General features: G+C 43.1%; 1 protein-coding gene and 1 long non-coding RNA gene across 2 annotated transcripts in view; one reads left to right on the forward strand and one right to left on the reverse strand.

Annotated features, from left to right (window-relative positions):
• The window catches only part of CHIC1 (cysteine rich hydrophobic domain 1), a 32715-nt gene extending 21229 nt beyond the window's left edge, over positions 1-11486 (reverse strand). The window contains exon 1 of the mRNA XM_045031130.1: positions 11328-11486. Within this exon, the coding sequence (XP_044887065.1) occupies positions 11328-11485 (158 nt within the window). The 5' untranslated portion in view covers position 11486. The remainder of the gene's footprint in view (positions 1-11327) is intronic.
• A 185-nt stretch (positions 11487-11671) lies between these two features.
• The window catches only part of LOC123378036, a 32901-nt gene continuing 18259 nt past the window's right edge, over positions 11672-26313 (forward strand). The window contains exons 1-2 of the long non-coding RNA XR_006582430.1: positions 11672-12413; positions 15768-15816. This is a non-coding gene — a long non-coding RNA (uncharacterized LOC123378036). The remainder of the gene's footprint in view (positions 12414-15767; positions 15817-26313) is intronic.

Genomic DNA, 26313 nt, shown 5'->3' on the forward strand with positions numbered 1-26313 from the left:
TGAAACACTGTGTGATTTAATTATTAACCACTCTAAGTTAACAACCAGTCAGGATGCTTTTACTATGTTATTAACCAATTAAGTTAGGCTGTGAGAATTATTTATATAATCAATTCACATTACTGTGACTCTTGGGTAATGTTGATTGCTAATTTGGCTCCTGAACCGCTCAGGTCTTAGTATCACTGATTCAACACACGAAATCAGCAGGGTAGATTAGTGCGTAATTAACTCTAACAAAAGTGAAGCATAACAAAGAACACTGGTGCAGTCTTAGAAAAACTCTGTAACTAAGCCCATTACAATGTTTGTCAACAGTACTAGTGAAGTCTTATAAAGCATTCAAATAGCTAATTTAATAGTCAGAGCCATGACGCTAGTAGTCTGTTAAAAGCAGTACCTGCATAAAATTTGCAATAAAAAAAAATCAGATATACATAAATGTATACCTGAGGTTGCACCTCAAATGCACACCTGATGCTATGCGTAAATAAAACTAGGTGTTCATTTAGTTTCATTTAAGGTTTGTCAATTAAGACACTCAAATGCACACAAATTCTAGAAGTTGCCGGCTAAGCAGCTGAAGTGTCGTGTTGTTACTCCGTAAGTCTGCTCAATGGTCCAACTTTTACAGAAGTGCTTTTGTCCGTTTCGTCTTCCTCAAGTATCTGCACTCTTTTAATTTCTTATATAGTATAAACATTAGCGTATCACTTCTAATTAAGTATATTAATAGTTCTTACGCACAGCAACAGCAACCCAAGACTACAGTTTGTAAAAGACAAATTTTAGACTCATGGTGCTAAAGAAACATTATAAATCCAGTAACAGAAAGCAGAAGTACTACAAGTCAAAGCAGAAATTTCTCATTAATATTTACAAAGAGTTAATTTCTATTAATCTTCACTGTAAACACTAATTCTTAAATTAAACTTGTGTTTGTTTTGGATTATCTTTAAGCATTTAGGCAAACACAAAGGTTACTAAACTTTATCTTGTTTCCACTTTCTGCCAATGTATTTTGATATGCCAGAATTCATTTTCAGTTTGTCTTTTTATTTAATAATACATAACTACAAGAGTAATAAGATAGTCTTTATTTAACCTTAAAGAAAAAAATTAGGTGTACAAATATAAAACAACTAGCAACTAAAAAAGTCTGTTCTTGAGCATCTACTATGGGATTTCCCACCTATTAGCAATGATGGGATCTAAATCAGTTTACAAAATCTGAGCAATAAAATAAGACAATATAATTGTATTTAGATACCCCATTTTGAAAATGGAGACACTTGATATAATTCTGAGGTACTCACTGATTTATGCCCCTTTAAAATTCCTTCAGCACAACCAACCCCACCAATGGGGAAAAATAGATTAGTACTTTTCAATTACATTTGGTAAGAATGACAAGTGCTTTTCTAAAAGAGCAGCGTATATTTTACTGAGTGGACTTTGAAGACATAATTGTAGCACACCTTCAATCACCACTACTGTATCAGTCCCCAAACCATTCCCTCCAATTTCAAATAAAAATTGTAACGTATAACACATTCAAGAAAGCTCAACTGAGAAACTGTATCTTGTATACAACCAGATTCTCTTATCTCATCTGTAAAAATGAGTGTCTGAGACCTTGTCTACGTTGGGAATAAAACTATGCTAAATTACAAGTATGTTTAGACAGCAGTTGCTTGCAGGAGTCTAGCATACTTTTACTACTGTGTGCCTAGAGATTCCCTCTAAAAACCATGCTTCATGTTCTACAATGCAGTTCTCAGATAACCAAAATCCCTACTCACAGCAGCCAGGGAAGCCATTCAACAAGCCTACTAGCAACAATAATTTCTGAGCCCTGAATTCAGATCTATAGATTCCAAGGCCAGAAGGGACCATTGTGTTCATCTAGTCTGACCTCCTCTATAATACAGGCCATAGACCTTACCCAAATGAAATTCCTAGAGCAGATTTTTAGAAAAACATCCAATCTTGATTTAAAAATTGTCAGTGATAGAGAATCCACCATGACCGTTGGCAAATTGTTCCAATGGTTAATTACTCTCAGTGTAAAAAATATATGCCTTATTTCAAGTCTGAATTGGACTAGCTTCAACTTCCAGTCATTGGATTATGTACCTTTCTCTGATAGTTTGAAGAGTCTATTATTAATCATTTATTTCCCGTTTAGATACTTACAAACTGTAATCTAGTCACCCCTTAATATTATCTTTGTTAAGTACTTTGCGCTCTCTGAGTCCACCACTAGAAGGCAGGCTTTCTATGACATACGTGTGAGTTATAACATAGAATCATAGAAATGTCAGGCTGGAAGGGACCTCAAAAAGTCATCCAGTCCAGCCCCTTGCCCTAAGGCAGAACCAAGTAAACCTAGACCATCCCTCACGTTTGTCCAACTTGTTCTTAAAAACTTCCAATGACAGGGATTCCACAATGTCCCTTGGCAGCCTATTCCAGAGCTTAAATACACTTATAGTTAGAAAGTTCTTCCTCATATCTACCCTAAATCTCCCTTGCTGCAGATTAAGCACATTACTTCTTGTCCTACCTTCAGTGGAGGTGGAGAACAACTGATCACTCTCTCTTCATAACAGTCCTTAACATATTTGAATACTGTTATCAGGTCTCCCCTTTGTCTTCTTTTTTCAAGATTAAACATGCCCCTTTTTTTTTTTAAAAATCTTTCCTCAATAGGTCAGGTTTTCTAAACCTTTTATCCAATTTGTTGCGGTGCTCGGGACTCCCTCCAATTTGTCCACATCTTCCTTAATGTGTGGCACCCAGAACTGGACACAGTACTCCAGCTGAGGCCTCACCAGTGACAAGAAGATGGGACAATTACCTCCTGTGTCTTAAATATGAAACTTCTGTTAATACCCCAGAATAATATTAGTCTTCTGTGCAACTGCATTACATTGACTCATATTCAATTTGTGATATACTATAACCCCAAATGCTTTGCAACAGTACCACCACCTAACCAGTTATTCCCCATTTTATAGCTGTGCATTTGATTTTTCCTTCCTAAGTGAAGTACTTGGCATTTGTCTTTACTGAATTTCTTCTTGATTTCAGACAAACTCTCTAATTTGTCAAGGTCATTTTGAATTCTAATCCTATCCTCCGAAGTGCCTGCAACCCCTCCCAGCTTGGTGCCATCCACAAATTTTACAGGCAGACTCACCACTCCATTATCCAAGTCATTAATGAAAATATTGACTAATACCAGACCCCAGACTGAACCCTACAGGGCCCCAATAGATACACCCTCCCAGTTTGACAGTGAACCACTGATATTTTATGACTGCTCTCTGAGTATGGTCTTTCAACTAATTGACTACATCAAAAGTCTTTCATGGTGATGCAAAAAGTTAAACTGTGTAGCATAGATAGGCTTGGCAGAATTTGATTTTTTTTTAAATAATTTTACAGATAATAGTGTTTATTTGTAAGCATTTTTTCAATTTTTATTGATTTAAATCTTCACAGTTGTACAAAGTTATCACATCAAAATATAAGTAAATATCCTTAAATCAAATCCTTACGTTCTCAAGCAACGTTTTTCTTACTTTGCCTGTCTGATAATCAAAATTTAAATTGTGGAAATATTTTTTGTTTGTTCGTGTATGTATGGTGAAGTAAGTTTCCACCTCAGTTTCTCCATCTGTAAAATGGGGAGAATTCTATGAATCTTGCTGACAGATGTGGAGATACATTCATGAATATTTGTGATGCACTCAGATTCTATGACTGGGAATGGTTGGGTCATTACACTAATTGAATTTCCTCACACCTTCTATGGGTCATCTCAATTATCACTTCAAAGGTTTTTTTCTCCTGCTGATGATAGCTCATCTCAATGGATTGGCCCTTACAGTTGGTATGGGTACTTCCACCTTTTCATGTTCTCTGTATGTATAAATATCTTCTGTCTGTGTGTTCCATTCTATGCATCTGAAGAAGTGAGCTGTAGCCCATGAAAGCTTATGCTGAAATAAATTTGTTAGTCTCTAAGGTGCCACAAGTACTCCTGTTCTTTTGCGGATACAGACTAACACGGCTGCTACTCTGAAACCTCAGATTCTATAGCGATGAATGCTCCAGTAAAGGCCATGAAGGAATAGTTAATTTTATATGCGGCACAGGGTTTTGATGGTATGCAGTAAACAAAGCAAAGATCACACATTGAATGCTAAGGATAAAAAGATACTGAACAACTGCCTCATTTCCTGATCACCAGCCATCCTGTACACTTTATGCAGGGATCTTATGGAAAAGATAGTATATGATGCCACTAATCATCATATCATAATGCATATGCAAAAGGGGCAGAATTCAGGTGGCATAGGAATTTCCTATCTTTTAAAACTGAAAGTGTTAGGCAACCTCAATATACGGGTTGCAACTAGCACCCACTATAATATCAGCTGAATAACATGTTGTCTAGCCCTTAAAATGCACAGGCAAAAGGTTAGCAGAAGAATCAGTACAAATAGCAAAAAAATTGATGGAAAAAGCAAAAGGCCTTGGTGGAATCCAGGATCCATATTTAGTATTGTGGCATATTGCAGGCCACCTTAAAGTGCTTTACTAGGATCACCATGGGCATAAAACCTTTGCACCAATATCTAACAAGTTTCTTGAGCCTATTAACCCTGAAGTAATTACTTTCAAGGAATCTGGACCAGAAGGTTAGATGGGAATAAGAACAATTATCTTCCACCCCATTGCAAATGGTAGATAATGCCAAGATTCCAAAATGGCTGGCAACCTGCCAAGATACGTTATACCATTTGTACCAGGTTCATGCATCATAACCATCCATAAGGCTCAGTTCTAAAGGAAGAACAGAAGATATCCAAATAAAACCCAAGGAGTACAGTGGGTCTCTGTGTCTCCTTATGGTTTTCACTGACTAGGTGAGCCTATATTACTTCTGTGGCCTGGTCTACACTACACGTTTAAACCGAATTTAGCAGCGTTAAACCGATTTAACCCTGCATCCGTCCACACAACGAAGCCCTTTATATCGATATAAAGGGCTCTTTAAACCGATTTCTGTACTCCTCCCCGACGAGGGGAGTAGCGCTGAAATCGGTATTGCCATGTCGGATTAGCGTTAGTGTGGCCGCAATTCGACGGTATTGGCCTCCGGGAGCTATCCCACAGTGCACCATTTTGACCGCTCTGGACAGCAATCTGGAGTCGGATGCACTGGCCAGGTAGACAGGAAAAGCCCCGCGAACTTTTGAATTTCATTTCTTGTTCGCCCAGCATGGAGAGATCATCAGCACAGGTGACCACGCAGAGCTCATCAGGTAACAATGCAGTCTCCTGAGAATAGAAAAAGAGCTCCAGCATGGACTGCATGGGAGGTACTGGATCTGATCACTGTATGGGGAGAGGATTCCGTGCTAACAGAACTCTGTTCCAAAAGACGAAATGAAAAAAACATTTGAAAAAATTTCCAAGGCCATGATGCAGAGAGCCACACCAGGGACTCAGTACAGTGCCGTGTGAAAGTTAAGCAGCTCAGACAAGCCTACCAGAAAACCAAAGAAGCAAATGGAAAGTCCGGGGCAGGGCCGAAAACATGCCGCTTCTATGATGAGCTGCATGCAATTCTAGGGGGGGTCCGCCACCAATACCCCACCCCTGTCCGTGGATTCCAAGGTGGGGGTGGTAATTGCAGCCATGACTGAGGATTCTGCGGACGGGGAAGATGAGGAAGAAGAGGAGGACAAGCTTGTAGAGAGCACACAGCACTCCGTTCTTCCCAACAGCCAGGAGCTTTTTCTCACCCTGACGGAATTACCCTCCCAGCCCTCCCAAGCAACTATCCCAGACAATGAAACCATGGAAGGGACCTCTGGTAAGTGTACCTTGTAAATATAAGACATGGTTTAAAAGCAAGCGTTTTTTAATGATTAATTTGCCCTGAGGACTTGGGATGCATTCGCGGCCAGTACAGTTACTGGAAAAGTCTGTTAACATGTCTGAGGATGGAACGGAAATCCTCCAGGGACATCTCCATGAAGCTCTCCTGGAGGTACTCCAAAAGCCTTTGCAGAAGGTTTCTGGGCAGCGCTGCTTTATTCCGTCCTCCATGGTAGGACACTTGACCACACCATGCATGTAGCAAGTAATCTGGTATCATTGCATGACAAAGCCTAGCTGCGTATGGTCCTGGTGATCGCTGGCATTCAAGCAACATCCATTCTTTATCTCGCTGTGTTATCCTCAGGAGAGTGATATTGTTCATGGTAACCTGGCTGAAATTCAGGAATTTAAGTAAGGGGACAGAGATGGCCATTCCTACTGGGCTGTTTGCCTGTGGCTTAAAAGAAATCCTTCCCTGCAGGTAGCCAAGCAGGGGGAAGGGAGGGGGCGATTGACGCTGAGCTTTTCCGCGTTTGGCTAGCAGGGATCTTCCCTGCTACCAGCCACGCAGTTGGGAGGGGGGGAAGGGGGGGTGTTTAGCAGTGATCTTCCCTGCTACCAGCCACGCGGTTGGGGGGGGGAAAGGGGGTGTATAGCAGTGATCTTCCACGATACCAGCCACGGGGTCGTTTCTGCTGCTGCATGTTAACAGGAAAGAAGCAGCACTCAATGGGCTTTGCTTGCTATTTGGGAAAGGAGGGCGCTGGATAGATGAAGGCTGCAGAAGACGAAAGACAATGGCTTACCATGGCCGCATGCAAGCCCAATTCTGCTGCCCGGACCTGCGTCTGTGATCTGTAACACCAAAGCCGCAGGCACTCAAATATTAAGACGCAAAATGCGACCTTGTAGTGAAAACACATGTGATATGTAAGGTGAATAGTGTTGTTCATCGTGAAAGAGTATGACCACTGTTCTCTAAAATGTATCTTTTAAATACTTCTCTCCCTTTTTTCCCTCCCTCATGCAGCTGCACATTTTTCAAGCCTCCCTACTCCGTCCCGAAGGCTATCTCAGATAAGGTGGTGGGAAAAAAAAAGACGTGAGAAGAAATGTTTTTGGAAATCATGGAAGTGACCCACAATGAAAGAGCTCATCTGAATGAGTGGAAGGACGTGGTAGCAAAGTACAGGAAAGATGCCAGTGACCGTGAGGACAGGAGGGACGCTCGAGATGAGAGGCGGCGGCAGGAAGATCAGCGGTGGCGGGATGCAACTCTGGGGCTTCTGCGTGATCAAACTGACATGCTCTGGCGTATGGTGGGGCTTTAGGAACGGCAGCAGGATCATAGAGTGCCGCTGCAGTCCCTGTATAACCACCCTCCCCCCTCACCATGTTCCTTAGCCTCCTCACCCGCCAGACCAGTAAGAACTCGTGGGGGTAGGCTCCATGCACCCGCCCACTCCACCCCAGTGGACAGCCCAACCAAAAGGCTCTCATTATTATGAATTTTTTTTAGTGGCCTTTTCCTTCCCTACTATCCTCCTCCCAAACCCCACCCCGGGCTACCTTGTCAGTTCTCTCCCTCTTTTTATAATTAAGTAATAAAGAATACATGATTTTTTAACGAGAGTGACTTTATTTCCTTAGAAAACAAGCTGTGATCGAAGGGGTGGGTGGCTTACAGGGAATGAGTCAATCAAGGGGGGGGTTCATCAAGGAGAAACAAACAACAGTCACACCGTACCCTGGCCCGTGATTAAACTCGTTTTCAAAGCTTCTCTGATGCGCACTGCTTCCTGGTGTGCTCTTCTAATCGCCCTGGTGTCTGGCTGTGCGGCCAGGTGATTTGCCTCAGCCTCCCACCCCTCCATAAAGGTCTCCCCCTTACTCTCACAGAGATTGTGGAGCACACAGCAAGCAGCAATAACAATGGGACATTGGTTTGGCCGAGGTCTGAGCGAGTCAGTAATGTGCGCCAGCGCGCCTTTAAACAGCCAAATGCACATTCTACCACCATTCTGCACTTGCTCAGCCTGTAGTTGAACAGCTCCTGACTACTGTCCAGGCTGCCTGTATATGGCTTCATGAGCCATGGCATCAAGGGGTAGGCTGGGTCCCCCAGGATAACTACAGGCATTTCAACATCCCCAACTGTTATTTTCTGGTCCGGGAAGTAATTCCCTTGCTGCAGCCGTTTAAACAGAGTAGTGTTCCTGAAGACGCGAGCCATCCCGGCCATCCCACGTGGATGGTGGTGAAACGTCCCTTGTGATCCACCAGTGCTTGCAGCACCATGGAAAAGTACCCCTTGCGGTTTATGTAGTGGGTGCCCTGGTGCCAAGATATGGATATGGGTTCCATCTATCGCCCCACTACAGTTAGGGAATCCCATTGCAGCAAAGCCATCCACTATGACCTGCACATTTCCCAGGGTCACCACCTTTCGTAGCAGCAGCTTAGTGATTGCTTTGGCTCCTTGCATCACAGCAGCCCCCAGAGTAGATTTGCCTACTCCAAATTGATTCCCGACTGACCGGTAGCTGTCTGGCATTGCAAGCTTCCAGAGGGCTATTGCCACTCGCTTCTCAATTGTGAGGGCTGCTCTCATCTTGGTATTCTGGCGCTTCAGGGCAGGGGCAAGCAAGTCACAAAGTTCCATGAAAGTGCCCTTACGCATGCGAAAGTTTCGCAGCCACTGGGAATCGTCCCACACCTGCAACACTATGCAGTCCCACCAGTCTGTGCTTGTTTCCTGGGCCCAAAATCGGCGTTCAATGGCTAGAACCCTGCTGGTAATGGGGCAGATCTCCAAAGTGCAGGGGCCCGCAGTTTGACAGAATTCTGTGTCCATGTCCTCATCACTCTCGTCGCCGCTCTGCCATAGCCGCCGCCTCCTCGCCTGGCTTTGCAGGTCCCAGTTCAGCATTGACTGAACGAGAATGCGCGAGGTGTTTAAAACGTCCATGATTGCTGTCTTGAGCTCAGCAGGGTCCATGCTTGCCGTGGAATGGCGTCTGCACAGTTCACCCAGGAAAAAAGGCGCGAAACAGTTGGCTGCTGCTGCTTTCACAGAGGGAGGGGTGAGGTTGTACCCAGAAGCAACAGCGGCAATGTTTTTTGCCCCATCAGGCACTTGGATCTCAACCCAGCATTCCAATGGGCGGGGAAGACCGCAGGAACTATGGGATAGCTATGGGATAGCTACCCACAGCGCAACGCTCAGGAAATCGATGCTAGCCTCGGTACATGGATGCACACCGCCAAATTAATGTGCTTAGTGTGGCGGCGTGCACTCGACTTTATACAATCTGTTTTAAAAAACCGGTTTCTGTAAAATCGGAATAATCCCGTAGTGTAGACATATCCTGTCAGAACAGGAGTGCTATCAGCAGTATTCTAGGCATCTTCAAGAGACAAACAAGCCTCCTGGTGGCCTATCCGACAGGCCACTTATGAAAGGTATTGTTTCCAACAGAAGAAGTGGCTTTATGATCACAAAGTGACTAAAGTTCAGAGATAGCATGTACCGACAGAGTCCATTAAGAGAGACAATAGTTTTCATTTGCCAGCATCACCTACTCTGACCACCTAGAGACCATCTGAGTTTTATTAATTGACTGTGTTTATTAACCGGTTGTATTAGTTTGAGGTGTTTTGAGATGTAAGTGTGACCTGTATCACATGACGGGAACTAGGAAATAAAGACCACTATACCATCATTTCTATTTGCCATACCTTTCTTATTCAAAGAGGTGGGGAGGGAAGATGAGAATACCAATAAGAAGATCATGCAATTATATAGGCCAAGTACACAACTTGATGATACTGAATCATTTAACATATTGCTTTCTTTTACCCCTGACTTAGACATCACTAGTTGGCACATTTCTTGTAGGTATCACACTAGAGCTGGGTTGTGAGAGGGGAACTGAAAGAGAAGCAGATCTAAGGATTAGTTCAGTGAAGGCACTGATGTAATACAGGCATCAGGGAAGAGAGCACAAAGACAGTTGTGAGAGAAGTAAACAAATGTGTGATTGAAGTCAATTTTTATCTAAAACATGTTTTAAATACTAACTGCATAATTAGTAAGATATGTGCCTATCATTCCAATCACTTTGCTGCTGTGTTACATCCCTTTTATCCCCATCATTTGTCCTTTTTAGACTATATGCTATTTGGGGCAGGAACTTCGTATTTTTGTGTTTTGAAAGCTCCCAGTACACCAGAAAAATGTAAATAAAAGACTGCCTTAGAGACTAATGCCATCATAGAGAGGACCTCCATCAGCACAAGCAGAAATTCTGTGGTGCCATGGAATAACCTGTACATAAATATTAACTCAAACCAAACCTGATTTAGGGATTTACAGATAGAACCAAAACTGTATTTGATACTGTGTCTATTGGGATGCAAGATTCTCTTATTCCCCCATGCCTTTGCTTCAAACCATTAGATCATACCACAGAAAGAAATGCATCGTCTTTTAACAGTCCAAACACAAGCACAAGATGAAACATGGTTTATGGAGTTATACAATACACAAATGTGAAATACTGATGATTCCCATCCCATTTACTGTGTAAGATAAATTATAATCTGTACGCTGCCTTATGTTCAATTTCTTCACTCGTAAGAAACAGCCTATTTTTAAACAGTTGACTGTGTGTTATGCTGCTTGATCATTCTATGTATTATGATACTATAAAATAATGGCAAAATTCCTGGATTTATTTAATTTTGTTTCGGATTTTTTAATTATAAAACTTCTGAAATGCCCATGGTAAAAATAGAAAAAATCAAACTCAGTAACTCAAATGTTTTAAATTTACAACACAACATAGCCATATGTCCTCTCTCTGCAGTACTGTGTGGAGGCCCAATGGCTGAGTGGAGCCCAAGAAGGAATACAGTAAAATTGTGGGCATAGACACTTAAATCATCCATGGATTCTGTTGTCTTGTGGTGTTTAAAAGTTAACGCAAGCAGGAACTATTTTCAGTCTGAGACAATGAACTTAAGATACTAAGTGTTGGTCAGCTGTTTTTTTTCTGCAGATAATAGTGGCAGGGTTTTTGGTTGACCCAAGTTGCAGGAAAATAGGATACTTCCCAGCCTAAGGCAAAGCATACAAAAAAGAAACAAAGGTGTAAAGGAGCCAGGCCTGAGTCACAAAGCCCTTAGGCAGGGAGCTACTTTTGTGGCATTATTCGTGGTAGTGTTGGCAGAGCAGCCCGAAGCCAAGAACTCTTCCTGATCGCCTCCACCCACACCACCACCACCACCAGCATCCCCACCAGCACGGATCTGACTGCTCAGCAAGGCGGCTCCCCCCTCACGCGGGGCTCCTGCCCACGCTCCCTCAGGCCCCCTTCCCCTGCCTACCGCCCCTCGCTCGCCCGCCCCCGCCAGCCCCCACGCCTTACACGGTGATGTGCCCGGCGCCCCGCACCGCCACGGGGTCTGGCGCGTCTCGGGGCCGGGGCAGCTCCTGGCTCCTCACCACCGGCTCGGACTCCTCCTCCTCCTCCTCCAGCTCATAGATAGTGTCGAAGTCTGCCATATTGGGGAGCAGTACGCTCATCTCCCCCCGCCCCCACCGAAACGCCCAGTGCGCATGCGCACTGACCCCCAGGTGGGCGGGGCTCCGGCCGCTAGTGCAGGGTGAGCGGGGAGCCGCGGCGTGCGCATGCGCTGCCTGATGGGCTAGTTCCTAGTCCTGCGTCCCTCCTCTCCCGGGTCTCGGCAAAGCGGGGTGGTGGGGGCAGCCGCCGCCCAGGGCCCGTCAGGTCATGGCAGCCAAGGTCCCTCCGCCTGTGTGTGAAGGGGGGGCAGGCTGGGGGCCCCCCGTGGCCAACTGGAGGCGCCCTAGGACAGGCGGGTCGGGCGCACAGCAGCCCCGCGAGCTCAGCCCGGCCGTCCCGCCTTAGCCAGTACCTCATGCCTCAGACAGCAGCGCCCCCCCCACACCTCGGCCTCTGGCGGGGAGCCCCGACCCGCGCCCCGGGGCAGAGGCCCAGCGCGGCACCCCACGGTTCTGAGCCGCAGCAGCTCCGTTAGGAAGGAAGCGCCGGGGCTTAGAAACGCCTCCTGCCGTGGCAGGCGTGTGCGCCCCTTGCAATGCCAGTGATAGCCAGCGCGTGTGTAGGCTTTACAGAGGAGAGTAGCCCTGTTTTACAGATGGGGAAACTGAGGCACGGAGAGGTGAAATGACTTGCCCAAGGTCACTCAGCAGGCGGGTGGCAGAGCTAGGAATAAAGCCCAGGTCAACTGAGTTCTGGTTCATTAGGTCACGCTGCCTGTGTTACTGCATGTTTTTGTAAGCATTTCAGTGCATGTCTACTCAAGGACTTTCTACAGCACCAAAGCTTAGCAATCAGGAGTCAATGCACTATTTCTTTAGGTCCTGGATGAATAATATTAACTTTGAACAGATAACTGGCACCTCCATGCCAGGGATCCAGTGGCATCCTCTGCTACCATCCTCTGGTTTGTCAGCATTGCAGTTTTTGGTGATTTATCTTTTACTCCTACCTTTTTCTGTCAGTGACTTGTCTATTTAATGAAAGCAGCTCATTTAATTAGAGAGCTCTTGCATTCTTGGCCCACTGCATCTGTACTTTCTACCCCTGTTCATCCAGACTGAAGAGTTTTAGACAAGAAACTTGCTAGATAGCCAATGTGAGGAGGATGGGAAGGGGAAATGGTGGTGATTGTTAAGGGGCTGGAGGCTATGTGGTTATCCAAAGGATAGAAACTGAAGTTTGGAGCAGCACTGGGGTAAACAGAGAATCTATTGGAGTAGCTTGGAGGGTGAGCAGAGGGGAAGGGAGGGCTGACAAGGAATTAGAGCCCCATAGGAAAGAGTCCAGGAGTAGCAAAAGTAGAGAGTAGCCACACGTGAAATAACTCCTGCAAGGAGGGCCACTGATTTGTTAACATTTCTACTACTCTGAGTACTATTTAGCCAAAGTCCCAAACCATAACAACACTGGGGAGTATGGCATACAATAGTTGGCATACTGCATTCTGAAGGTGCCTTACAATGAACATTCCAGCAGGTCTGTATTAGACAGCCAAATGTATTGTAGCATGCAGTTCACTAAGCCACTAATGCCGAAGAGTTTACTGGACATTTACTATTAATCAGAGGTGATGAAAAAGGGAACCCTTGCCAGGGAGATCCAAAAGTAATGCCATGGTGAAGTCCCACTTTTGCTCGAAGTACTGGCAAGGAGAATATTAGGGCTTGTCTACACTACCTGCTGGATCGGCGGGCAGTGATCCAGTATAGACGCAATAAATCAACTGCTGAGAGCTCTTCCGTTGACTCCAGTACTCCACGGAGGAGGAGCGCAAGCAGAGTTGATGGGAGAGTGTCAGCTGTTGACTTACTGCAGTGAAGACACTTATCTGCAGTGAAGACACTGCGGTAAGTAGATCTAAGTACGTCGACTTCAGCTGTGCTATTCACATAACTGAAGTTGCATACCTTAGATCGACCCTGCGCGGTAGTGTAGACAAGCCCTTAGATTCCTACCAGAGTGCTGTCTTCAATCCCCATCTTCGCCTGGTTAACAAAAGTCATATTTGAAGGTGCTGGAAGGAAGTAGCTCATTTTCCACTTCTTTCACCTCCATTTCTGGGAAGAGGGGGAATGGGTCTGCACCCTTAGCCTCCTTTTGTTTGTGTTTGGGGGTGTTTTCCATGGTGAATAGTTCCATTACCTGCCTTTGCTACTCTTCATGGTTTTCCAAAGTAGCAGCAAGGTGGAACCAGCATGCTTCTGGATTTTTTCACTGCTACCCATAGGGTTCTGAATAGCAAGGTGATATTGGCTAAAGTCTTGTCAGTTTCTGCTGCTTGACCAAACTATCAGCAGTGGAGATACAGAGCAGTCTGTTTGCAGACTTGGGAAAACGGCTCTCTAATGATTCACACGGGCGGCTTCAGGGACCAGCGCAGCAAGCGCGTGCCTTGGGCGGCAAGCCGTGGTGGGCAGCCTGCCGGTTGCTGTGAGGGCGGCAGGCAGGCAGCTTTTGGCAGTGCACCTGCGGGAGGTCCACCAGTCTTGCGGCTTCGGTGGCGGGGACGCCGATGGCACGGCACCGGCGGATCTCCCGCAGGCTCGCCACTGAATCCGTGTGACCAGCAGACAGCCTGCAGGTGTGCCACCAAAAGCCACCTGCCTGCCATGCTTAGGGCGGCAAAAAACATAGAGCCACCCCTGGATTCACATTTGGAAAATTTTCTTCATAACCCAGGAAGAAAGTGTTCTATAATTATAGATTTTTAAAAGAAATGAAAGCTTATGTTCTGGATTGTTTGGTAAGTTAGACACCTGGGTAAGCTTTTTCTTGTCACATGCAAATAATGGATCGTTAACAGTATACGTCAATTTGTTAAGCAGCATTTTTCTTACTTTACTTACGTGTAAATTTCAATTAGTATTGATGGAAATATTTTTGGTGGTTTGTATGTGTACTGTGAAATCAACCTTTATTAACATTTACCAATAAAAATCTAACCCTTCCAAGCCTAGTTATAGTATTATATTACAATGGGGTAAGATAAATAACTTATGGCTATTTTTGGTGGTGGTAACTGACCCAAAGGATATAACTGTCTATTAGTCATAGCATATAAAATCTTTATAATGCAGTACATGGCCTAGACAGGTGTAATGCAACAATACTATAAGTTTTAGCCTTTATGTTAGACTTTCCTCGGCTCTGGCAGTTCTGGTGGACTGTCCTTGAAGCTATAGGCTTCATGGTGTTATTTAAAATATAAATGCAGGGGGCATAACCCTGCTATCCTCTTGGCCAACATGACTCTCAGGAAAAAAAACAACAGATTCTGAAATCCAAGTTTGTGTGTGAGCCATTGCTCAGCAGCAGAAAAATTCCCTCTTGGAGGTGTTTCAAGTCAATCAGTGGAACAGTTTAGAACCAGAGCACTTATGTACTAGCAATTTCCAGCCTCAATACCTGCAGAATGCTAATTAATTAAATTAGTGAGTTTGGTCTAGTAAAAGAGATTGCCTCACCCATCTTGTGTCTCTAATAAAACTAAGTGTCAGAGCAACAGCCAGCACTCTTCATACTAATGCACACGACAGATATTTAGAAGATGTCTAATTAGCATTCAGTTGCAGGTAGAAGTGTTGAAAGGACTGTACAACAATTGTGGCTTCATGGGAAAAGTAGCTAGCTCCTATTACCTTTGCAGTATGGGTTTGTAATGACTTGTGTGAAAACTTGTTAGGATTGTATCCAGTTCTGGGCACTACATTTCAGGAAAGATGTGGACAAATTGGAGAAAATCCAGAGAACAGCAACAAAATGATTAAAGATCTAGGAAACATGACCTATGAGGGAAGATTGAAAAAACTGGGTTTGTTTAGAAAAGAGAAGACTGAGAGTGGACATAACAGTTTACAGTTTTCAAGTACATAAAAGGAAGGAGGGAGAAAAATTGTTCTTAACTTCTGAGGATAGGACAAGAAGCAATGGGCTTAAATTGAAGCAATGGGCTTAAATTGAAGCAAAGGAGGTTTAGGTTGGACATTAGGAAAAACTTTATAACTGTCAGGGTGGTTAAGCACTGGAATAAATTACCTAGGGAGGTTGTGGAATCTCCATCATTGGAGATTTTTAAGAGCAGGTTAGACAAACATCTATCAGGGATGGTCTAGAAGATAATACTTAGTCCTGCCATGAGTGCAGGGGACTGGACTAGATGACCTCTCGAGGTCTCTTCAAGTCCTATGATTCTATGAAAACTACTATGTCAGAATATTTATGTAGTGTGGGTGGATGGGGCTTCTAACAATCTGTGTCCAAATTAACACTCTCATTTTGCAGGGACAAGGGATTGCCATCTACAACCTTTTGAAACCACAATTCCGGACAGGTGAGGATTCAGATTAAAAGAAAGGATTGTATTGAGCACAGTCAAGAAATTATTGCACAAGTTTGTTAAAAGAACCTGGGAAGTGTTGTGCTAACATGGTCTTAGAACAGGGGTGGGCAAACTTTTTGGCTCAAGGGCCACATCTGGGTATGGAAATTGTATGGCGGGCCATGAATGCTCACGAAATTGGGGGTGCGGCAGTGGGTGAGGGCTGTGGGGTGGGGCTAGGATGAGAGGTTGGGGGTGCAAGAGGGTGCTCTGGGCTGGGACGGAGGGGTTTGAGGGCAGGAGGGGGGATCAGGGCTGGTGGAGGGGGTTGGGGCACAGGAGGGGATCAGGGGTGCAGGCTCCAGGCGGTGCTTACCTCAAGCAGCTCCCAGAAAGCGGCATGTCCCCATCCAGCTCCTACGTGGGGGTAAGGCTAGGCAGCTCTGTGTGCTGCACCATCCATAGGTGCTGCCCCTGCAGCTCCCATTGACCATGGTTTCCGGCCAGTGGGAGCTGCGGGGGCAGCGCTTGGGGCAGTGTGCAGTGTGCAGAGCCCCCTGGCTGCCCCACGCGTAGGAGCCAGAGAGGGGACATGCCACTGCTTCCAGGAGCCTCATGGAGCAGGGCAAGCCCTGGATCCCACTCCCTGGCTGGAGCACTGGAGCAGGGCAAGCCCCCGTCCCTGCTCCCCGGTGGGAGCTCAAGGGCCGGATTAAAACATCTGGAGGACCAGGTGCGGCCCCTGGGCTATAGTTTGCCCACCTCTGTCTTTGAAGCTATTGAAATTGAGAGGAAAGTTGGGGTGGATGAATTATTTTCTGGTTCTTCTTAGAACAACAAATATATGTTTGAATGATGATTATGTAGAGAAATACTGGAGCTTCCTGTCTTCGAATTAATATTGCATTATAGTTCTCACTTTTCTTGATGCCTATTAGCATTAACTCTAGAAGGACCCCTCTTCTGAATTATTTTTTCATGATTTGTATTTTTTAAAACTATGCTCCCAAAAAGCCTCAGCACACAATCATCATTCAGCATCATTCACACACAACCAGATCTTACATGTCATAGATAACGAACAAGTCCAATGGCTCACAGTTCACTCTTATCCCATAGGGTGATTGTACATCTTCATATAGGTAGATAATGCTGAAGTAATAGAAGTGTATCTTTAGACTCAGTACACATTTTAAGTTTGATAGATGAGCCATTGTAAGCTGGGTGATCTCTTTGCTGAGGGGGCTGCAAGGGATCATTGGAGCTGGGTATGCCTCACGGTGCAGCAAACTATTTTGTTAACTTTTAAACTTTAAAACAGCCTTTTTGGAAAATGCAGTGTTGTTGTTGCCGTGTTGGTCCCAGGATACTAGAAAGACAAAGTAATATCTTTTTACCTTTTCTGTGCATGATAGAGACAAATTTACACCAAACTCTTCTTCAGGAAAATAGCAGGTAATCTGAGCAGTATCAGGAAGGCATCTAGATCTGGGTATCCCCTATCATCTTCTGCAAACTTTGATTAAAAGGGAAAATGAATGAATGGATCTGAATACAAGAACAGAAAGTAGAGGGAGATCTGTTTTGTAGTGTTACTTCTTTAATCCCTTTTGTGATAAACTCTGGTGAGATTGAAAAGGCTTGGGGCACCATGGCAATGTGTTGGGTGCACTGGTTAATAATAGAGTCCAGATTTAACATTTTTCAAACAAGGATGGCTTAATTAAGAGGGAAAAAGAGGCCCAGATGATTTCTTGACCTTAGTCATAGCCAAGAGTCATGCTACCACCATAGCTATTCTGTCAGCTCTCTAGAAGTTCTCTCACACAGTATGAGTCTCATGAGAATGAGAGCCTGTGAGTTTTTATGGTGTCTACCTATCTCATCAGGCCACACAGTTAAAGCCACAGCCATCATTTATCAATGAGAAACTACATCCTGTTTTTTTCACTGGTGCCTTTCATTCAGCCCAGCTATGCTTCCCTATCCTTTTGCTGAAAACAAACCAAATTAGCTCCCTGGGAGTATGGGCCCATATCCTCAAAGGTGCCTAAATACCTTTGAGGATCTGGGCCATGGTCTTTAATGCCTGACATAATGTGGTGTTAGAAGCTGCTGTAAACAGGAATTGCAAATCACACCTCACAAAGGGAAAGGGCAGCAAGTGAGAAACAGACTTGAGGTTTGCTGGGGGCTGGGAAGATAGTATATTTACACAGGAGGTCATATTGGGTTTTCCTGTTACAGTAAAAAAAAAAAAAAAGAGAGACTAGATTATATCTTAAAAGAATTTCTCCACTTCAGAAGTTCCATTCGCAGAGACCTTTACACCAAGGTATAGATCCGTGTGCTACACAGCTCACTCCTCAGGAATAAATCTGAATGTTTTCTTTTCCCTAAAAACCCTCCCTCATTAAAAATTACAAAAAGAACCCAAACCCAATACAGGAGGGAGAGCTCTCTGACCTGGTATTCACTATCCCATCCCAGGGCCTTGGGTTATTATTAATAGTGGAGATTAATTTACAGGTACTACAATGAATCTGGGGTGCATAGTACCTGGTAGTATGGTATAGTTAGGAGTATTGAGGGTGGCAGGCAAAGGCATTCAGAAGTTAGCTCAATTGTTATATGAAGGAGTAAGTAGCTCTGTGAAAGAGGAGTTGATGTTGTGGTGGGTTTATAAAATGGGGAAATGCTGAACGACTTTTTTTTTATTTATTTCATCTTGATGGACAGGTTGTGAACGTATTTCCTCTTTACAGTTTAGTTTATGGCAGAGCATAAAAATACCTACTGATTACCTAGTAAAATAGGTACAGGTTTATTTTTCTCAGCACAATGGCCTTAATTAGTAGTGAACTGAACAAGACTATTAGGAAAATGTAATCTATAGATTATTCAAATGTGTACATTCCTCTACTACTTTCATACACTTTCTCAGGTACGGTATAGTTAGGGGAGAGTAATTTTTGTGTCTGTGGAATAAAAGTTTAAAGTGGCAGCTGTTTACAATACAGAGAACTGTATTATAAGGCCAATAGGTGAAGACCTAAGGGTAAATTTTCAAATTGCTGTCTAGGATTTTAACCACTTTATTCTGAATGGGAATTGGATTGTTAAACCCCCACCTACAGTTGCTGGGAGTACTCTGTTAGAATGTGGGACAAGCTGGTATCTTTCCTGAGCACTGCATAATTTCCTCCTCTTCCCCTGGAAAAACATGAGCATAGTGAATCACCGGAAATTCATACATGCTGCTATTTGAAATGTTCTAACTTTATCCATGATTACGACAACATTCATTGTAATCTCTGCAAATATAAGACCAAAACAAAAACAAAAACAACCTGGATGTTTTAACTGCCTTACTTGAGTTACTCTAACAATAATAATAATAACGTACAAAAACTGTTAAAATAAGTTATTTTGGTTGCAAAGTCAAGGACTTGAAAATTAGGAAATGTCAGATTTACAGTTGCCCTGTTCCCTTGTGCATCCATCCTGTGCACTGAATGAGGCAGGTTGTGATGCTGGTAAACCATGTGGCAGCTTATGCCAGGGTCCCCCTGCCTCAACTGAATACTGACAAATACATAGCTGGAACCAGTCTGGTTCACTTGTGTGTTAGTACTGTATTGTTAAAATAGGTGTTAGAGTTACAAAAATGTGCTTAGTGTTTAGACTTCATTGAATGCTTGTGAGTTGCTGCATGCATTAATCTTAGTTATAACATCTCTATATTGCAAGATAATATTTGAGCATTTGTATTATAAGCGTCTGTAACTGTAAATCACCCGACAGGAGAGAAGCTTTAGTATGTGTGAAATACTAGTCTCCTGCAGAAGGTGTTATGACCTGCCTGACAAAGAAGGCCCACCGACACCAAATGAGCTATTGTGGAACAACAGAGAACAAAAGACTTTGACATTCCCCCCTTCACCTGCCCATGAAGAGGAGAAATGTATGTGAATTCCTCCCACCAGCTGAGGTTGCAATTTGAAACAGAAGTGGAAAAAAATAAAAAGGCCTAACAAGGAGGAACTGTATCTCTATGGCACTTCGATTCTTGAGGACAAGGTTTTCTAGGCATAAGATATACAGTGTGTAGCTTGGGTTAGCCCTAAAGGACATCTAGAGCTCACTTATTATAGAAGCTTCTATTAATTTTATATGTTTACCTGCTTTAACTTTGTAAATAACTCTCTTATTTCATTTAAAATAAATCTTTAGATAGTTTATTATAGGATTGTCTACAAGAGTTGTCTTTGGTGTGAGATCAAAGGTGCAGTTGACTTGGGGTAAGTAACTGGTCCTTTGGGACTGGAAGTACCTTGAATGTTGCTGTGATCTGTGGTGCAAGAGACCATCTATCTGATATCACAAAGGTAAGCTTGCCTAGTTGACAAGATAGATCAGAGTACTTCCACAGTTAGGCTGTTATAATGCCTGAGGAGTTTACACGTAATACTTGGTTGGTGAAATCTAAGTATAGAACTCACAGCCAATCTGGGGTTTGTGCCCTGGCTCTTAACAGTCTGCCCTGAGGCTGGTACTCATGTTCTTGAGTTATTGCAGGACAGCTTGACACAGGGGTCCTCTGAGAAAAATAGCATGTGATCATTATATTCTGGCATTTCCTAACTTTGAAGCGCTTGATTTTGCAACCTAAATAACTTCCTTTTAGTGTTGGTTTTTTAATCTAATTTTCTACATTTTTTTTTAAAAAGGGAAAAGATGCAAACAAATTCTGTTATGTACAGTTGTAACAATCTCCACATCATGCATCCTCAGCAGGGTTGAACTCTGAAATTTCAGTGCTCATTGCTGCCACTTGAATTGCAGGACTAACTACATTAGTTGGTAGTCAGAAAAGGCTGTTATCCCACTACGAGGAATGATCTGCTGGGGCAACGTGTTAAATCTTTGGAGTTTACATGGGAAGAGTGGCCCAGGTTCTCTCTCTCTCCCCCACCTCACAGTAAGTTGTGGGGAGTGCCTTACTGGGCTCTCTCCCCTATCTCCATTGCTACAACTACTCTAGCAAATACCAGATGTTCCTAGTGCAGCATGTGCATCTGCTTGCACAGCTTTGGAGGTGGCAAGGGCCAGCTAGTCTCTTTAGAATTTTAGGCCTGGATCGACAAAGGAACTTAGGTCATGCACTTAAGCTAGCCATTGGGAGGTAAATAATAGCCCACATGGATTTGTTAAGAACAAATGCCAAGCCAATCTACTTTCCTTCTGGCCTACTGGATGTGGGGGAAGGTGTAGATGTGATGTATCTTCATTTTAGTAGGGCTTTTGATACAGTCCCACATGACATTCTCATAAGCAAACTAGGGAGATGAAATTACTCTAAGGTGGGTGTTTAACTGGTTGAAAAGCTATACTCAAATAGTAGTTATCAATGGTTTGCTATCAAACTAGGAGAATATATCTAGTGGGGTTCTGAAGGGCTCTGCCTTGGGTCTGTTAGTATTCAATATTTTTATTAATGACTTAGATAATGGAGTGGAGAGTATGCTTATAAAATTTGCAGGAGGGGTTGCAAGCACTTTGGAGGACAAGATTAAAATTCAAAACGGCCTTGAAAAATTGGAGAAATGGTGTTTAGTCAACAAGATGAAAGTCAATATAGACATGTGCAAAGTACTACACTTAGGAAGGAAAGGTCAAATATACAACTACAACATGGGGAATAATTAGCTAGGCAGTAGCACTGCCAAAAAGGTTATAGTGAGTCACAAATTGACTATGAGCCAGCAGTGTCATGCAATTGCTCAAAAGGCTAATGTGATTTTGAGGTGAATTAAGAGGAGTGTTATATGTAAGACATGGGAGGTAATTGTCATGCTCTATTCACTGGTGAAGCCTCATCCGGAGTATTGTGTCCAGTTCTGGGTGCCACACTTTAGGAAAGATTTGGACAAAGTCGAGAGGCTAGCTACAAAAATGATAAAAGGTTTATGAAACCTGACCTCTGAGGAAAGGTTAAAAAAACTGGCCATGTTAGTCTTGAAAAAAAAAAAAAAGACTGAGGGGGGATCTGATAACAGTCTTGAAATGTAAGGGCTGTTATAAAGAGGATGGTGATCAATTGTTCTCCATGCCCCCCGAAGATAGGACAAGAAGTAATGGGCTTAATCTACAGCAAGGGAGATTTTGGGTAGATATGGGGAAAACTATAAGGGTATTTACGTTCAGGAAAAGGCTGCTAAAGGAGGTTGTGGAATCTCCATCATTGTAAGTTTTCAAGAATAGGTTAGACAAACACCTGTTAGGGATGGTCTAGGTTTACTTGGTCCTGCCTCAGGGCAGGTGTCTAGACTAGGTGATCTCTTGAGGTCCCTTCTAGCCCTACATTTCTATGATTTTCACCTGTTAAATTCTTTTCTCCCATACAGGTGTGTGTGGAGGGGGGGTGTGAGAATTGAACCTGGGTCTCCCATATCACAAATGTGTGATCTAATCAGTGGGCAGAAAGTTGCAAGGTGAACAGCAACACCACCTTCTCTGTCTTTAGCCAGCTATTTAATGGGAGCTGATCCAGGAGGCAGCCTCAGGATGCCTTCTGGATCAGGTCCAGCATCTGAGCTATGTGCAAACACCGATTTCCCCCCCAGTTTGTGGCTTGCTCTGGGGTTTAGGTGGCAGGTATGACTGAATGCGTTTAGAGTTAGGGAGCAGTATGTATGCCCAGAGGCAGAAACATAGGCACCTAGGGACATTTTACCCTGAAAACATAGATGCTGGATGAGTTTAGGTACCTTCAGTATTTGGCAGGAATTCTGTGGATCACAGTGGAGCCTGGGATTTAGGTGCCTAAATCTGGGGTTTAGGCACCTAAGAACCTTTGTGGATTGGATCTAAGTGACTTGCTGAAAGTTTTGGCAGAAGCTGGTGTCAGAATCAGAGATCTGCTCAGCCACTAGATTACACTGTTCTCTTTCATAATCATTCATGAACAGATTATGATTCTTCTGCTGAGGTTAATCTGCAAATACTCCCATTGAAGTTAATGGGTCTAGTGGTGCTACTAAACATGTGTGAGGGGATCAAAATTTGCCCCTCAGTTATCTTTTTTGAAAGGGCATCCCCTAGAAGTATTCAAATTCCCAATAATCATCCATTTTGATGCTGTCTGTCAAATATCTGAGGCTTAAAGTGATCTTTTTAGAAATAGCCCCAAAAGGATGCATTAATATTACCCAGCATTTCTTTGTCTGGAAATTAAAGATATTATATCGACTGAGAACATTACACAAAGATACAGCTGATTTTCATGATATCGTCGGTCTCTTTTTCATAGTGCGTCCCACTAGCAATCTTGTGTGTACCTCTTTTTCTTTCTTTATCCTGCCTCAGTATGGCGTGATGGACGAGAGATGACCTCAAGTCCCTTCCATTCCTACATTTATGTGAGTCCTGTGTTCACTGCTTGGTTTTTGTGTTTGATGGGAATTTATTCCCGCTTATCTACATCCAACATCTCTTTGAGATACCCTAAGCTCTTTTTACAGGACTAGTTAACATATGTAAATTACTAGGCATCTTTGAACAGGCCAATTTGCTGGATTCAAGTGCATGGGTGATGTGAGAGGGATGGAGGCTGAACTAAATTACTTTTCTGTGGCATTTAAAACTGTTTAAGTCCAGGAAGTAACTTGTTCTGTGCTCCCCGGTAATGACCATTAGTGTATAATCCAGAGTTGGGTCCAAGTTGCAAAATCAGGCTCCATATCTGACCCTGAAAAATTCTAAAGTATTCTGATCCAAGGCTTTGATTTGACCTGTTCTACACATAGCAGTTAGTGGCAAGGTCTGGGTTTGGATTCTGCACTTTTCTCTAGAAGTTGGGAAGTTTTCAGATGTGGTTCTTTCCAATCACTAGTCTGTTTTTAAATAGTGGGTTTTTTTTAACAGATCAGTATTTAGGATTGTATTCATGAATCCAGATAGTTGAGTACTTCATTGCACATTCCTTTCATATTAATTCAATGGCAAAAACACTGGTTCTTGATTAAGTATTTATAGAAAGTGGGCCTGAGAGAGGCAGTTGTTGGCAAACCATTGGCTGAGCTGCAGCATCCACCTAAGAATAAAGATGATTCAAAGAAATAGGATTTGCTGGCTGCTGGAATTTGGCAAGTGTGAGATGCAGAGGTTTTTATTTATAATCTGTATAGTTTTAAAGGATTTCACTGGTTGCGGCCCAATAATACCAAGCAAATAGCTGTATTTAAACAGTGATTTGCAGTCTAGTCATTTTATATTTATATGAAGTGTAAAAGACAAGAAGTGTGAGAGCTTGGAAACTATACCCCTGGGTGAGAAAGATCATGTTTGATGTACTATTTTTTAAATTGCCTTATCGTGCTAAGGGAGAGTCTAATTAAGATCAGTGGAGAAGTCTTCAAAGGAGACAAGATAAATATTGGGAAATGTTATTTTTATCCTTCACTTTGTATTCTCACCCTGGGATGTCATGGGCATAAACATTAAATATTAATGTCCAGATTGTGCCTTATGAAGCAGCCACTTTGCTCTGCTCCAGCAGCATTAAGGGGATATAATGAAGACTTTCAATGGCCCTGCAGGGCCCCATTGTAGGGGCTGCCATAGAGCTGGTGTGTAATGGCTCTGTGCTGACCTCCTGTCCTGGTTTCTGACATAGAGGACTGGTTGAGGGTGGCAGGCAGAGGATGTGGCCAGGGCTATTCTATCCTACTGTAAGAGCCTGTGGCAGGTAGGTACAAAAGGCTGCAGTGTAGAGCAGTTCTAAACTGTACTGTGATCTGGGACCAGAATTGGTGGAAAAGATGACGTAGGCTTAGAGGCACCCTAGTCCAGTGCCAGATTGGGATGTTCAAGCCCAAAATCTTTAGTAATATGTTTTTAAGTCCTTTAAAGCCGAGCTGGTTGAAAATTTTCAGTCACAAACATTTTTGATGGAAATTGTCTATTTTGTCAAAATGGGAATTTCCACAGTAAATGACCATTTTTTACTAGATTTTCGGGGTTTTCATTAGAAAAAACTTTTTTTATTTAACTGAAAAATTCTGCTTGGTCAGTTGAAAATTTTCAGTTTTTATTTGCCAGAAACCAAAACATTTTATTTTTTTTAATGAAAATGCACAAAAATCATAGAAAAATTTCAAATAATTATTTTTTTTGTTCCATCAATATTTTTCATAGAAAAAAATTAATCTACTTAAAATGTCCTCTTGGGGTTTAAATACATGCTCCATTCTCTTCCTGTTCCATTCACAGACTTTCACCTGTTACACATCTTAGCACATCCACATCTAAAATCAAATCCCATTTTAGAGGAGATCCTTATATAAACAATGGCTGTTCTGAAGTATAATCTTGTGCTTTCAGCAGTTCTGTTGCTCCCTTTCTCCTACCATGACACTTTCTGGCAGGGGTGTTCCCAGGAATTTAAATTTGACTGCTTTTGGAGGGGCACATTAGAGCAGTGGCTGGGCGCTGGGTCAGCGGCTGGGGCTGGGGCAGTGAACAACGGTCAGCCGCCGGAGCTGAGGGGTGGTGGGGGCTGGGGCAGAAACACATATTTTTAGATGAATATTGGAGGGGGGGGCTTTCCTGCTTGCCCCCATCCCTTGTGAACACCCCTGCTTCCTGGCAGCCTGGTCTCTCAGAAAGGCTAGTGGGCAAACTGCAGCTTGTGTGGGACTGCAGCATGTTAGCTATTATGAATGATCTTGGATTTGAACCAGATAAATAGCTAGATGAAGGTTTGATTTCAGTTTGTACAATAAACTTGTTGGGAAGAGAGCCTGTTTAGATAGCAAAAATTCCTGTGTGCATCCATTCGGTGAATAATTTGTAATATGTTTCCAAAAACTTTTTTCATGCCATTCCTGCTTCTTGATTTGAAGGCAGCAGGGCAATAGAATGGGCCTGGGAGCGAGGAATGCCTGAATTCGAATCCCAGCTCTTATACAGACTATCTGAGTGGCTTTGGGGCAAACCAGTTAATCTTTGTTCCATTTTCCTCAGCTGTAAAATGGGAAAATACTTGCCAACTTCTCACATGTATGGTGAGGATTGATGAGTTAACATTTATACACTGCTCTGAAAATATAAACTGCTATTTCAGTTCTAAATTTTACTGTTATTTGTTAATCTTTTTACAGTTCAGCTAAAATCTTCCTACTGATACATTAGATGAGAACCAGAAGAGAAAATATTATTTGCTTGTTTATTTATATTTTTTAAAATCCATCTCTAGAGTGCTACAGACAGTAGCATTTTGATGGGATTTTTTTCAACGTTTCCCTGTTAATCTAGAAGTTATAAAAAGCTAATTACTTAGCAAGCATTGCTTGATACCTACAATTAATTAGCCAGAATAACATTAGTCACTAAAGCCCGATCTGCACTTAAAATGTAGGTTGACATAGCTATGGTGCTCAGAAGTGTGAAAAATCCATACCCCGGAGCGACTAGCAGCTAGTTTGACTGAAGCATGCTCCTGGCTGT

Source organism: Mauremys mutica, chromosome 9 (genome assembly GCF_020497125.1).
Source record: "Mauremys mutica isolate MM-2020 ecotype Southern chromosome 9, ASM2049712v1, whole genome shotgun sequence".
Classification (NCBI taxonomy): domain Eukaryota; kingdom Metazoa; phylum Chordata; order Testudines; family Geoemydidae; genus Mauremys; species Mauremys mutica.